Genomic DNA, 13082 nt, shown 5'->3' with positions numbered 1-13082 from the left:
CCAGTAAATGGGAAACAAAGCCAGTACTGGGCAGACTTCTACGGTCTGTGCCCTGATCATGGCTGAATAGACTTGGATGGGCTGGAGTGGAGCTTTTCAGGAGCTTTGATGACAACTTCAGAAATGTTAGAACAAGGAAAGTGCCAGACAGACTTCTATGGTTTATGCCTTGAAAATGGAAAGGACAAATCAAGATCAGGTATACATATGAAGTATCACATATCATATGCAATGAATTTATCTTGTTGGGCAGACTGGATGGACCGTACAGGTCTTTATCTGTCATCATCTGCTATGTTACTATGTTAATTTCTCTCTATTTACTAGTTTCTTGACAGGATCACAGTCAGTTACTCTCTGTGTGCAGCAGGGGCGTAGCCAGACACCAGATTTTGGGTGGGCCTCGGCAAGAATTGGGTGGGCACCAAGTGTTCTCCCCCCTCCAAATAAAATCTCAGCTGGTGGAAAAATGCTTCTTTCCACCTTGGCAACAGGAATGCACTAAAAAACTGAGCATGCACAGGTGCCGGTGTTGTGGAGTGTAGCGTTTTTTTTACCATCAGGGGGAAATCTTCAGCTGGCAGAGCTTGGGATTCCTACCAGTTACCACTAAACATGTGCTACTGTTAGGTGGGTCTGAGCCATAAATGGGTGGGCCCTGGCCCACCCAAGCCCACCTGTGGCTACGCCACTGGTGTACAGTGTACTTCAAAGCCAAAGAAAAGTGAGAGGTGATTATTCTTCACCAAAATTGTCATAACAGTATATGCTTCTATCTTAAACAGCTCCTAACTGGCCCTCAGCAAAAAGGAGAGAGATTCTCGTTTTGGATTTGAAAGTACTTGTTCAATGTTTATCCTCCAAAACTTCAGAAGTTTAAGGTGTGTCCTTAAGTTTCTTCTTAAATGCCTCCCTATTGAACTATCAAGGATTAGCAGTTTTGCTTCTGGAAACATAATACAGCAAGGTTCTCTCACTGCAAGAACAGTGCCCTCTGCTGCACACACTTAGGTTTTCATCTCTAGTGTGCCCAACCTGACATCTACTCTTTCCAGCTTCAGTTCCGAGTCTGAAACATTGCGAAGCGCTAGGATTTTGTGGAACTGAACCTGTGTAGTTTAAAAGGTTGTAGGGTGAGCAGTTGCAATACATTTTTAGCTGATACATCCATGTTCAGAATTCAGGGGCGTATCTGCGTGGTGCCACAGGGGCCTGGGCCCCCGCAGATTTCGCCCTGGACCCCCCCTACTGCCGCCGTGGGTACCTTTGCTGGCGGGGGACCCCAACCCCCACCAGCCGAGGTCCGCTTCCTCCTGCCGCTGCGAGGTTTTTTAAGTTCATCGGGATTCGTCCTCCGTCACTCTGTGCTGCTGTTCAAAGAAGCTGCTAGCTGAATGCAGTTTTGGACTGAGTCTGACATCGCTGCTGCACGTTGTACATGAGTCTGACGTCCTGCACGTACAACGTGCAGCAGCGACGTCAGACTCAGTCCAAGACTGCATTCAGCTAGCAGCTTCTTTGAACAGCAGCACAGAGTGACGGAGGACGAATCCCGATGAAGAACTTAAAAAACCTCGCAGCGGCAGGAGGAAGCGGACCTCGGCTGGTGGGGGTTGGGGTCCCCCACCAGCAAAGGTACCCACGCCGGCGGGGGGGGGGGGGGAGAGGGGGGGGGTCGGAAATGGCGGCGGCTGGGGGGGGCTATAATGTGCCCCCTCACTCTGGCTTTGGCCCCCGCTACCGCCGACTTTCAGATACGCCCCTGGTTCAGATCACAGAACTCTGCAGAACAACAAGCCATGAAAGCAACTTTTCAGGTAACTCTGTTTTGATGTTAATCAAGGCTATTTTGAACATTGTACCTTTTATTTGGTTATGTATCTTTCAAAGAAAAATGCCACAAGAAGACTGCAAAATATGCAAAACAAGTCACACATTGTACAACAGCCAAATGTTCATATAAGAGAAGAAAAACAAACATTAAGCATTAGGGAGTTTCTTCTATTTTGAAGGCATGTTTTCCTCAAATCCTTCTCTAAATTTGTCTTCTTTGCTATTCTCCCCAGCGCTACCGTGTTGTAAAAATGGCTGCCGAGGCTCACTGCAGCAGTCTCGTGAGACTGTCGAGACCCGTGAGACTACCGCAGGAAGTCTCAGCAGCCATTCTGAAAAGATGGCACTGGGCGAGCAGGAAAGAGTGAGGTTCTCTCCTGCCCCCGAAGAAGCCACTAGACCACCAGGCCCTTCAAGGAAGGGGGGGCAGTAGCATGGGCAGTGTGTATGTTGGGGGGTCCAGAGTACTCTCAGTCTGCCCCTGTTATAAATGATAAATTCTAAAATACAGTAAAACAAAAGGAGAGTACACACATTAGCCCCTTTGGAATTTAATGTACATTAGAGTCCCTTAAGCAGTTTGAGTTAACACCTTTCATTCTTTTTTTATCAAAGCATCTTCCACCTCAACAGTTTGTTCCTTTTTCTGTGGTGTCCCCCAGGGTTTGCTTCTTTCACCATTGCTATTTAATATTTTTATTAGTCCTTTATTTACAACTAGTAAAAAAAGCCCCGTTTCTGATGCAAATGAAACGGGGGCTAGCAATGTTTTATTCTGTGTGCATGTGGGAGTGTGTGTGTCCCTGCCCTCTGGCATCTCTCCCCTCCCCCTCTGAGTCCTTCACTGTTACAGAGCCAGCGATTTGATTTCGTGCTCTGCTGTTTTCCTTCACTGACTGTGTTACAGAGAGGGCAGGGCAGACACTCATAGGGAAACCGGATATCTCGCCCCCTTCACACTTCCGGCTGGAGGCTTCATAGAACGTTGGTGTTGCCTTTTATATAGAGAGATAATTCAGGAACATGGTATCTCGTCATACCCCTATGCTGATGATATTTTGTTAGTTTGCACAGTTTCTCTTTCTTCCCCAGATTTTCTTAATCTCCAGGTTTGCCTTAAATCCACGGCAACTTGGTTCTCTAAAATCATTAAGAACAATTTTATCAGGACAAGACCACAGCCTGCTAGTTAATTGTCGGCTCATTCCGATACTTGAGCATAATTTTTGATCACACTTTCCTTTCACAAGCAAATTTCTAAGTGTTACAATTTGGATTTTTAGCACTTCATAGGCTATAGCCTCTAAAGAAACTATTGAACTTCTCAGCTTTGCACATGTTGGTTCATGCTTTTGTACTCTCCCAACTAAACTACTGTAATGTAGTCTATGCAGGTCTCCCCTCAGTCAGAATTAAAACGCTTACAAACATTGAACAATACAGCTGCCTGGTTTCTCTGTAACACTAACCAGTTTGATCATTGTTCATGTCTGTTGAAATCTCTTCACTGGCTCCCTGTACGCCAGTGGGTTCAATTCAAGATCCTGTGTTTGGCCTTTAAAGCCCTCCACTCTGGAACTCTATCCTATTTGTCCAATATGATCCTTCCTTATATTTCTGCTAGACAGCTTCACTGTTCTTTAGATGCTCATCGTCTAGTCCTTCCTTCGCCTAGTACTGCTTACTATGAATCCACTAACACATGGCCTTCTTCTTTTTATCCCCTAGCTAATGGAACTGTTTACCTCAACCAGTCCGTGGTTTACCTATTTTTAATTCTTGTAAAGGTAATCAATAGAAATAAAATAAAACATGGAAAATAAAATAAGATGATACCTTTTTTTATTGGACTAACTGTCACGTCTGTGGCCGTGACCACCCTCAGACTTACCCTGTTTCTGGGAGTCAGTGGCTGTGCTGGCTTCTGCTTGCCTCTGTGTCTGTCTCTGTCTTAGTTTCTCTCTGGCTCTGTGTGCTGATTGCCCTACTGAATCTCACCTGTGTGGGCTATGCCTCTTCCAAGATGGCTTCCGCCTCCTCCTCTATGCCAGTATCCAAGATGGCTCCCGCTGTTCCTTCCTGTGGGCTGACTTCTCTGTGTGTCAAGCCTCTGTTTGGATGCAAGGTGATTGCTGCAGCTGTGCCTCTGAGGTTGAGGGGCTTTATTAATCACTTAGAGACTACAGCCTGGGCCTTTGCATTTCGTCTAAGGGCCCTGGTATGTGGAGTGCTCTGTTCACTGCTACATTGTTTGCTCTGTGTGAGTTTCTATGTTTGTCTAGCTAGCTTGGGCACAGCTTTGCTTGTTAGCCTGTGTACAGCTTTGCTAGTTCTCTGTGTATGTTCCTAGTGTATGACTTGTTAGCTTGGGCACAGCTTTGGTTGTTAGCTGGTGTATAGCTTTACTAAGTCTCCTGAGTTTGCTCTGTGTATGTTTCCAGTGTATGACTTGTTAGCTTGGGCACAGCTTTGTTTGTTAGCTGGTGTATAGCTGTACTAAGTCTCCTGAGTTTGCTCTGTGTATGTTTCCAGTGTATGACTTGTTAGCTTGGGCACAGCTTTGTTTGTTAGCTGGTGTATAGCTGTACTAAGTCTCCTGAGTTTGCTCTGTGTATGTTTCCAGTGTATGACTGGTTAGCTTGGGCACAGCTTTGTTTGTTAGCTTGTGTATAGCTTTACTAAGCCTCCTGAGTTTGCTCTGTGTATGTTTCTTGTGTATGACTGGTTTGCTTGGGCATAGCTTTCCTATTAGCTTGGGTACAGTTTACTAGTCATTGTGTTTAGCCTGCTGGTTCTCCGTGTGTGTTTCTCTTGCTTCTGGAGCTTCAGCCCTTGTTCAGTCTGTTGCCAGTACTCCTTGATACTGAAGCTCCAGCCTTAGTCTTGTTCCTTGACTTGACCATTGCTTTAACCTGCCTACTGCCGGAACCCGGACATTCCCAGCCTGTCTGCCTTGCCTTCGCCTAGGTGCCAGGGGGCACTCCTGGATCCTCATTCCTGCTGTTCCTGCTTGCAAGTTCCAGTTCCGGTTTTTCCTGTAAGCCCTGCCGGCCGCCCGAACCTGAGGGCTCAACCCTCGGGGAAAGGTGGTTAAGCGTAGGTGAAGCCTAGGTCCAGTGTGTTCCAGTCCAGCGGGTTTCACTCCTGTATGTTCCAGTCCAGTGGGGCCACTCCAGTGTGTTCCAGCCCAGCGGGCTCCACTCCAGTGCGCACCCGTCTGGTGCGTTCCAGTTCCGTGTATTCCTGTGTAGAACTCCAGTCCGGGGTTCCGGTCCAGCCTTGTCTCATCTCTACCTTGAAGGTGATCTTGCCTGCCACTGCCACTCCACGGTAGTGGCCCAAGGACTCACGAACCCAGTGCTCCCGGGGAAGAAGCCTGACAGTATGCCAAGGTCCTTGAGCACGCGACACTAACTTAATACATATTTTGATTAGCTTTCAAAGGTAACCCTTCTTCTTCAGATCAGAAATAAGCAAATGTTGATAAATAACAGTATACATATAAGTGAAACATCAAAGCATTCCAATGACAGTCTCGCAGGAAGAGGATGGGGTGGGTAAGGTGAGAAACTTGGGAGCTGGGTGGATGATAGACACGGAGAGATGATTGGTGATAAGAGGGTGAAAAAGCAGTAGAATTTTATGGTTTACAATGAGCTAGAAAACTCAGATCTTTGTTAAGACCTGTCTGGTGGGTGTCAAAATATTTCATCATTCTGACTTCAAAGGTCTTATGTTCCTGGATTGTCTTAAAATTACATTTTAGTATTCTCACCATAAAATCATTGATGCAGTGTTCTGGTTTTGTCAACATTTGCTTATTTCTGAAGAAGAGGGGTTACCCTTCGAAATATCAAGCAATTACCACCAAACACCCTTCTGGTCACGATGGATGTAGAATCACTATACAGCAACATCCCACATGCGGATGGCATAGCTGCATGTGGAAGACTCCTAAAAAAATCCACATTGGACCATCAATACTCACCAGAAACTATTACAAAATTAATCAAATTCATTTTAACTCACAACTACTTCTGCTTTAACAATGATATCTATCTACAAATAATGGGCACTGCAATGGGCACCAGGGCAGCACCCCAATATGCCAACCTTTTTATGGCTGAGCTGGAAGAGACATTTCTGAATACATACCAGACCAAACCTCTAAAATACTACCGGTACATCAATGACATTTTTATGATTTGGACAGAGGGGGAAGAAACTCTGAAACAATTTTACTATTCCTTCAATACATACCATCCTACAATCAGATTCAAAATTGACTACTCCCCAGAAAAAGTCAATTTTTTGGACACCACAGTCTCAACCAGTGATGGCTGTATACAAACATCTATATACAAGAAACCCACAGACAGATGCAGCTACCTCCACAACTCCAGCTTCCACCCTTCACATACAAAAAGATCCATTATTTACAGCCAAGCCAAGATACCACCATATCTGCTCAGACCCAGAGGATAGAGACAGACACCTTGAAACCCTGACTGCATCCTTCAAACAGAAAGGCTACAACCCCCAAATAATCTCCAAGAATATTGCCTCCTCCCTCAAAACACCCAGGGAAAATCTGCTACAGTACAAAGAAAAAAAAGCCACAGACAGAATTCCCCTTGTAGTGACATACAACCCAGAGCTGGAGAAACTGAGGAAAATCATAAGAGACCTACAGCCGCTACTCCAGGAAGATGAATTACTGAAAGAGATATTCCCATTCCCACCAGTGCTGGCCTTCCGACAGCCACCAAACTTAAAACACAAGCTGATCAGAAGTAAACTCCCAACACAGACAGAAAAAGAAAAGGGCACATTTCCCTGTAACACAGCCAGCTGCAAACTATGCCAAAACATTTCACAAGACCCCACAGTCATTCACAAGGGAAAAATATTCAACATAAAGGACTATTTTACATGCTCATCTTCCAATGTGGTATATATCATTCAGTGTAAAAAATGTAACGAAGGATGCTATATTGGAGAAACAGGCCAGATGCTTAAGACAAGATTCAATCTGCACAGACATCACATGAAAATAGCCGGTGCCATTCAAGCCCCCACCCCTGTGGGCCAACACCTTACAAGACCAGAACACTGCACCAGTGATTTCATAGTAAGAATACTGAAAGGTAATTTTAAAACAATACAGGAATGTAAGATCTTTGAAATAAGGATGATTGAATATTTTGACATCCAACAAACAGGACTTAATAAGGATCTGGGTTTTCTAACCCATTATTTAAACCATAAAGCTGTATTTCTCTGTTTATTTCTCTGTTTATTACCCTCCTCTCACCTACCAACACCCATCCTGTTAGAATATCAATGAAATGCTTTGATGTCCCCATGCATACCCTCACCCTCCCACTCTGTCAGACTGTCAAAGTAATGCTTTGATGTTTCTCTTATATATACTATCTGCTAACACATTTGCTTATTTCCGATCTGAGGAAGAAGGGCAACCTTCGAAAGCTAATCAAGAAATGTATTAAGTTATGTCCAATAAAAAAGGTATCATCTTATTTTCTTTTCCATGTTTTATTTTGTTTGATTTCTATTGATAACCCTTCGAAAGCTAAATCAAAAAATGAATTGTTAGTCCAATAAAAAAATACCATCTTATTTTCCTTTCCATGTTTTATTTTATTTCTATTGATTACCTTTAAAAGTGGACTAACATGGATACCACATCACTCTAATTCTTTTAAGAAAGCCCTAAAGACTTACTTTTTTTAGCAGGTTTTCACTTGTTTTTAACGCTGGAGTAATTCGGAGCAGTTTACTGTGATTGAGTAACAGTTCCATTTCCTGTCTTTTCTTTTAGAATTTAGTATATTGTGACTGTACCCTGTTTTTAATTTTACCCCTTGTATGAATGATTTCTTTGTACTTGTGCTTCAGTCCTATTTATATTATGTCGTTCTTTTCTGTTCTATTTTTGTCTGTACACCGCTTTGACCTTGTTTTGGAAAGGAGGTATAGAAAGTCTTCATTAAACACTTTTGGGCTCAGAGTATACGGTAGTTAGAGGAGATGAATTGTTACAAACCACAGAGTTTTACCCCAGGCCTGTAGACAACAGAAGAATCCATTCTGATTGCGAAAAAAGACAAAAAGAGATGGTTTGCAATGAGAGATGCCTGACTAAAGGAAAATGACTTTGCAAAGTACAACCAGCTGGAACCAGCTTCACACAAAAATGACAGAGCTAAATGAAAAGAGAAGAGGGGATGAAGAAAAAAAGCCTACCATTGGCGGACAACACTCAGAGTCGAGCCCCCAACCCCAGACATAAAACATGTGGTTTTAACTGTTTTGAGACCGATTGCAGATGTCTAGTGCTAGTTCACGGAGTCATCTTTTTGCTATGGAAGGCCTTCCCAGCCTCATTTCTTGGTAGGCACCCCTCACACACACACGCAACACACCTGCCCGCCATCAGCTAGATAGCTTTCACCCACCCCAGCTCACATCAGCACCCTACCTCCTTTAAACAACAGTGAGAGCATGCTGCTTGGTTCTTGTTGTGCTCTCCTCCCCACTCTATGGTCAGAACCACCGCAGCTATAAAACACAAGGACAGACAGTACCTGTTTTTGCATTTAAACCTGCAGCACTGCAGGCGGCTGCCCAAGAGAAAGCAAAGCAACATGCTCTTGCCACTGTGAAGAGTGAACTGTTGAAGCAGACTTTCGGCACCCTTCAGCCTCGGCCTTACCCGATTCATATCTTAAGCTGGCCCTGCAGATGTCTGGCGAAATATATGGCTACCAGTTCTCCCCCCTGTGCAGGTGGCAGCTGGATGGTCAATTATTATTATTATTAACATTTGTATAGCACTACCAGACGCACGAAGCGCTGAACACATGACATAGAGAGAGACAGTCCCTGCTCAACAGAGCTTACAATCTAAAAATGAGACTGACATAAAGAATGACAGGACCCTGCAAAATGTAAGTCATATCCATTCACCCAGAAGCATCAACCGCCCCCACCTTCCCATGACTACACATGAGCAGAGCCTGAGATCTGATTTAGCCAGTGCCTTCAGTGAATATAGAAATGTGCCATAGAAATATGAAGCAGAAAATGAGTAGAAAGGACAACATGAAAGAAGGGGAAAAGCTGCGACCAAACAAACACTACCATGAGGAGGAAGAATTCAGAGAGTTCCAGAAAAGTCTGCCTGGTACACTTCAAAGTCTTGGGACATCCTTGGAGGACACAAATCCATGACTACATATATTTTGGGGGTTTTGATTAGTCATATCTGTCTTTGGAAGTGTCAGAGTAACTATTTCACCAAAAATCCATAATATTTACCTCTGCTGTCTATCACCCTATCTATTATAATATTAAAGACAGGGGATGGGGATATAAAGTGAAAATTTGATGGCAATCTGTTGTAAATTAACAAATAATCTTTTGATGAACATTTATATTGTTAAAGTTATGTATACATGGACAATGGCATGTAATTTATTGAACTGTCATCAATAAAAACATTTAACAATAATTGGTAGAAGTTGGATTATAATTTGTCAGAATATGTTCCTGATGCCAGAGATGAACCATAATGCAGTATTTTATGGAAGGGCAATTCCCAAAGTTGCATATCCCATATCCTTCTGCAACAATGTCTGCAAAAGCAAGTTACTATTAAAAAACTCCATAACCTACCTGGAGTGAAATACAAAGCATCTATGGGCCCCCCCAAAACTGGATCTGTGCCCCTGGTTTGGCTGGCACGGGCCCCAACCCCTGCCAGATGAAACGTTTTTTTCCGGCGCTGGTCTCCATTGCCACCATATTTCCTGCCCTGCTCTCTCTTCCCCTCACGTCTAGCACCCAAGTTTTAATGAAACTGAGCATGAGCGCATGCTCAATTTCATTAAAACAAGCATGCCAGACATGAAATAAGGGGAAGAGAGAGCAGGGCAGGAAATGCGGCGCTGCCGGAGACCAGAGTGCTGGAAAACGCACTTCAGCTGGCGGGGGGGGGGGGGGGGGGGGGGTGACGGCAGTGGCGGTGCTTGAGCTGGCGGAGGTTGGGGACCCCCACCAGCCAAGGTATGTGTAGCAGCAGTGGCGGCAGTGGATGGGTGGAGGGCGGCGGGGGAGGGGGACCAAAATGTGCCCCCTCACGCTGTCTATGGGTCTGCAATGGAATGCTGAGTGAGAGGCACCCTTGGTATTTCATTTGAGTGAAATGGGTCACCCTATCTGCTCACACTTTGGGATGACCATTCTAATCCAGCCCCTTTGAGAGATGGTGCAGCACAAGATACTGTTAAATCATCAACCTATTTCTATTTCCAAAATGTATTTTGAATTGGATTGGAGTTATTAACTTGATATGCCGCTTAATACCAAAGTTTGGAAGCAGTGCACATTAAATTAAAAAGACAACAAAAGATAACAACATAGTGATATACGTTAGATTAAAAATAAACAAAATAATAGCAACATAGGGGTCCTTTTACTAAGACGCAATAACGATTAGCATGCGCGAAATGATAAGACACCCATAGCAATATAATGGGTGTCTTATCATTTAGCATGTGCTAAATCTGTTAACGCACATTAGTAAAAAGGACCCCAAAGTGTTATACAATCAGTGCAATTTTTGTAGAAAAAAAGGTGCCGGTACTCATTATGGGCGGGCTCACCACATATGGCTCCACCTCTATGATAGCCACACCCACATTAGCCACACCCCTTATATCAGCCATGGCGCATATAAACAGACATCATTGAAAATATACTAGTATAGGAGAAAAACAATAACTTGTGATTTTTTTTTCATTATAAATCATTTCTGTAAGATGTTACAGCTCCAGTATACCCAGTGCAAAATAAAACAACAGATGTAAATTTTCAAATTGGACAAATTCCAAACACTAAAATGAAAATAAAATATTTTTTTTCTACCTTTGTTGTCTGGTGACTGTTTTCTATCCATACTGGTCCAAGTGTCTGATTCTGCTGCTCTCTATCTGTTCTCTTAACTCCGTTTCCAGGGCTTCCTTTCCATTTATTTCTTTACTTTTCTCCTTTCTTCTTCCATGTCCAGCATTTCTCCTCTCTCCACGCCAACCCCTCCATCCATCCATGTCCAGCAATTCTCCTCTATCTCCTGCTCTGCTCTCCTCTCCATCCATTTCCAGCATTTCTCCTTCCTCCCCTGCCATCCCATCCATGTGGATCTCCTTCCTATCTTCCCTCCCCTCCATCCATGTCCAGCATGTCTCCTCTCTCCCCTGCCCTACCCTCCCATGTACAGTGATTCTCCTCTCTCCCTTGCCCTCCTCTCCTATCCAAGTCCAGCAATTCTCTCTTCCCTGCCTTCCCCTTCCATCCATGTCCAGCAATTCTCCATTCTCCTCTTTCCCAGCAATTCTCCATTCTCCTCTCTCCCCTGCCCTACTATCCCATCCCCTCCATGTCCAGCGATTCTCTTTTGCCCCCTATCCTCCCCCTCCCTTCAATGTCCAGTGACTCGCCCCAGCCTCCACCTGCCCCCGAGATCATTCAAACCCCAGCCACATTTGCCCAGCCCCACTTGCCCATACACACATACCCCCAGCCCTACTTGCCCACACACACACCCCCAGCCCCACTTGCTCACCCTCCCCTGCTCGCTCCCTGCTGTTTGCACCCGGCCGATCCATGCCTCGTAAAACTTTTATTTTTTTGCGAACCGGCAGACTGAAGAAAGAAAACAAACAGCAGACAGGCTTGCCTCCTTCCATCGCGTCGGCCGCTTCGTTTCCCTGCATTCTCAGCGCGTCCCACCCTCCTCTGATGTCATTTCATTTCCTCGAGGGCGGGACGCGCTGAGAATGCAGGGAAACGAAGCGGCCGACGCGATGGAAGGAGGCAAGCCTTCCATCGTCTGCTGTTTGTTTTCTTTCTTCAGTCTGCCGGTTCGCGAAAAAATAAAAGTTTTACGAGGCAGGGATCGGCCGGATGCAAACAGCAGGGAGCGAGCAGGTGAGCCCCAAAAGAAAGGTGCCGGTACGCTGTACCGGCACAAAAAAAGCACTGTATACAATTAATTACTAATAATACAACAGCAATTCACACAGAACAGAAGCAAAACATATTGAAAAACATTTTCAAAGATGCAAGTTTTCAGAGCCTTATGGAAAGCAGAATAATTAAATATGCTACTAACATTAATAGGTAATGAATTCCACAAGGATGGTCCCATATAACGGAAGGCTGTTTTTCTTGTGGAAGTCAGTTTAACCATCTGCAGTGAGGGAAGCTGTAATAAACAGCTTTGAAAAGAACACAGAAAATGCTGATATTCTTGTTTAACTAATTTATCGGAAAGGATATAAATGGAACAATTTAGATTGGGTAATAGCGGGAGATAGAATCCCACCTCTAATACTCACGTTTCATCTACGTTTTCCACATTTGGGTAGAAGTCGATTTCTTTAGATGTGTTCCTCAAGTTGTAGCACTTGTCGTCAATATTTTGAGCTAAGTGCTTGTCATAAACATCTCTCTCCAGCTCAAACTGGATGGCTAAGTTAGCGCTGCAAAGAAGATGACAGGACTTAGCTGAAGGACTGATCAATAAATGAGTTTTCAAAACAAGCCTGCCAACTAGAACTGGAGGAAGAAGGGGCAGATATCAGCCAGACTGCAGGCAACTCAAGAGGTAAGGTAGTCTGTCTTAAGTAAATACTGAAACCACTAGTCCTTCTTGGCCTCTGACACATAGGCCCAGATGCATCAACCGTACGTAAAAAAATCTAAAACGTTAAAGAAGTTACCGAATGTAAAAAAACGAAGAATGCACGAAGGACAGGGAATGCAAATGAGCTGTTCGTTGCAGCTCACTTGCATTCACTAACCGTTCGGTACAAACGTCCGTAATCGGCCCGTAAGGCATGCGCAGAGCAGCCAAGCGTTATGCTGGCTGCTCTGTGCATGTCCCAAAACGTCAAAACAAAAACAAAACAAAAAAAACCCAAAACACGTGTGTTTCAGGAGGGGGCAAAGGCGCTCGTCAGGAGAGTCCTTTATGAGCGTCCTTGCCCCCCCCCAACCACCCGAGGTCGCTGCTGCTCCCCGCTTGCCAAAAATCCAAAGTTTAAGCTGTCCCGGCTCGCCCCTCCCTTCCTTTCCAGTTCCGCCTCCCGCTATTCTCCGCCCCGTGCCCCGCCGCCCTCCCTGAAGTCGTCGCCGCCGTCCCCCCCCCCCCCCCGACCGGTGCC

General features: G+C 44.7%; 1 protein-coding gene across 1 annotated transcript in view; it reads right to left on the bottom strand.

Annotated features, from left to right (window-relative positions):
* TEKT5 (tektin 5) overlaps nucleotides 1-13082 on the bottom strand; it is a 68753-nt gene that overhangs the window by 45398 nt on the left and 10273 nt on the right. The window contains exon 4 of the mRNA XM_030212003.1: nucleotides 12255-12398. Within this exon, the coding sequence (XP_030067863.1) occupies nucleotides 12255-12398 (144 nt within the window). The remainder of the gene's footprint in view (nucleotides 1-12254; nucleotides 12399-13082) is intronic.

Source organism: Microcaecilia unicolor, chromosome 8 (assembly GCF_901765095.1).
Source record: "Microcaecilia unicolor chromosome 8, aMicUni1.1, whole genome shotgun sequence".
Lineage (NCBI taxonomy): Eukaryota > Metazoa > Chordata > Amphibia > Gymnophiona > Siphonopidae > Microcaecilia > Microcaecilia unicolor.
The sequence above is the reverse complement of the archived record's forward strand: the minus strand, read 5'-3'. Positions and strand labels throughout refer to the sequence as shown.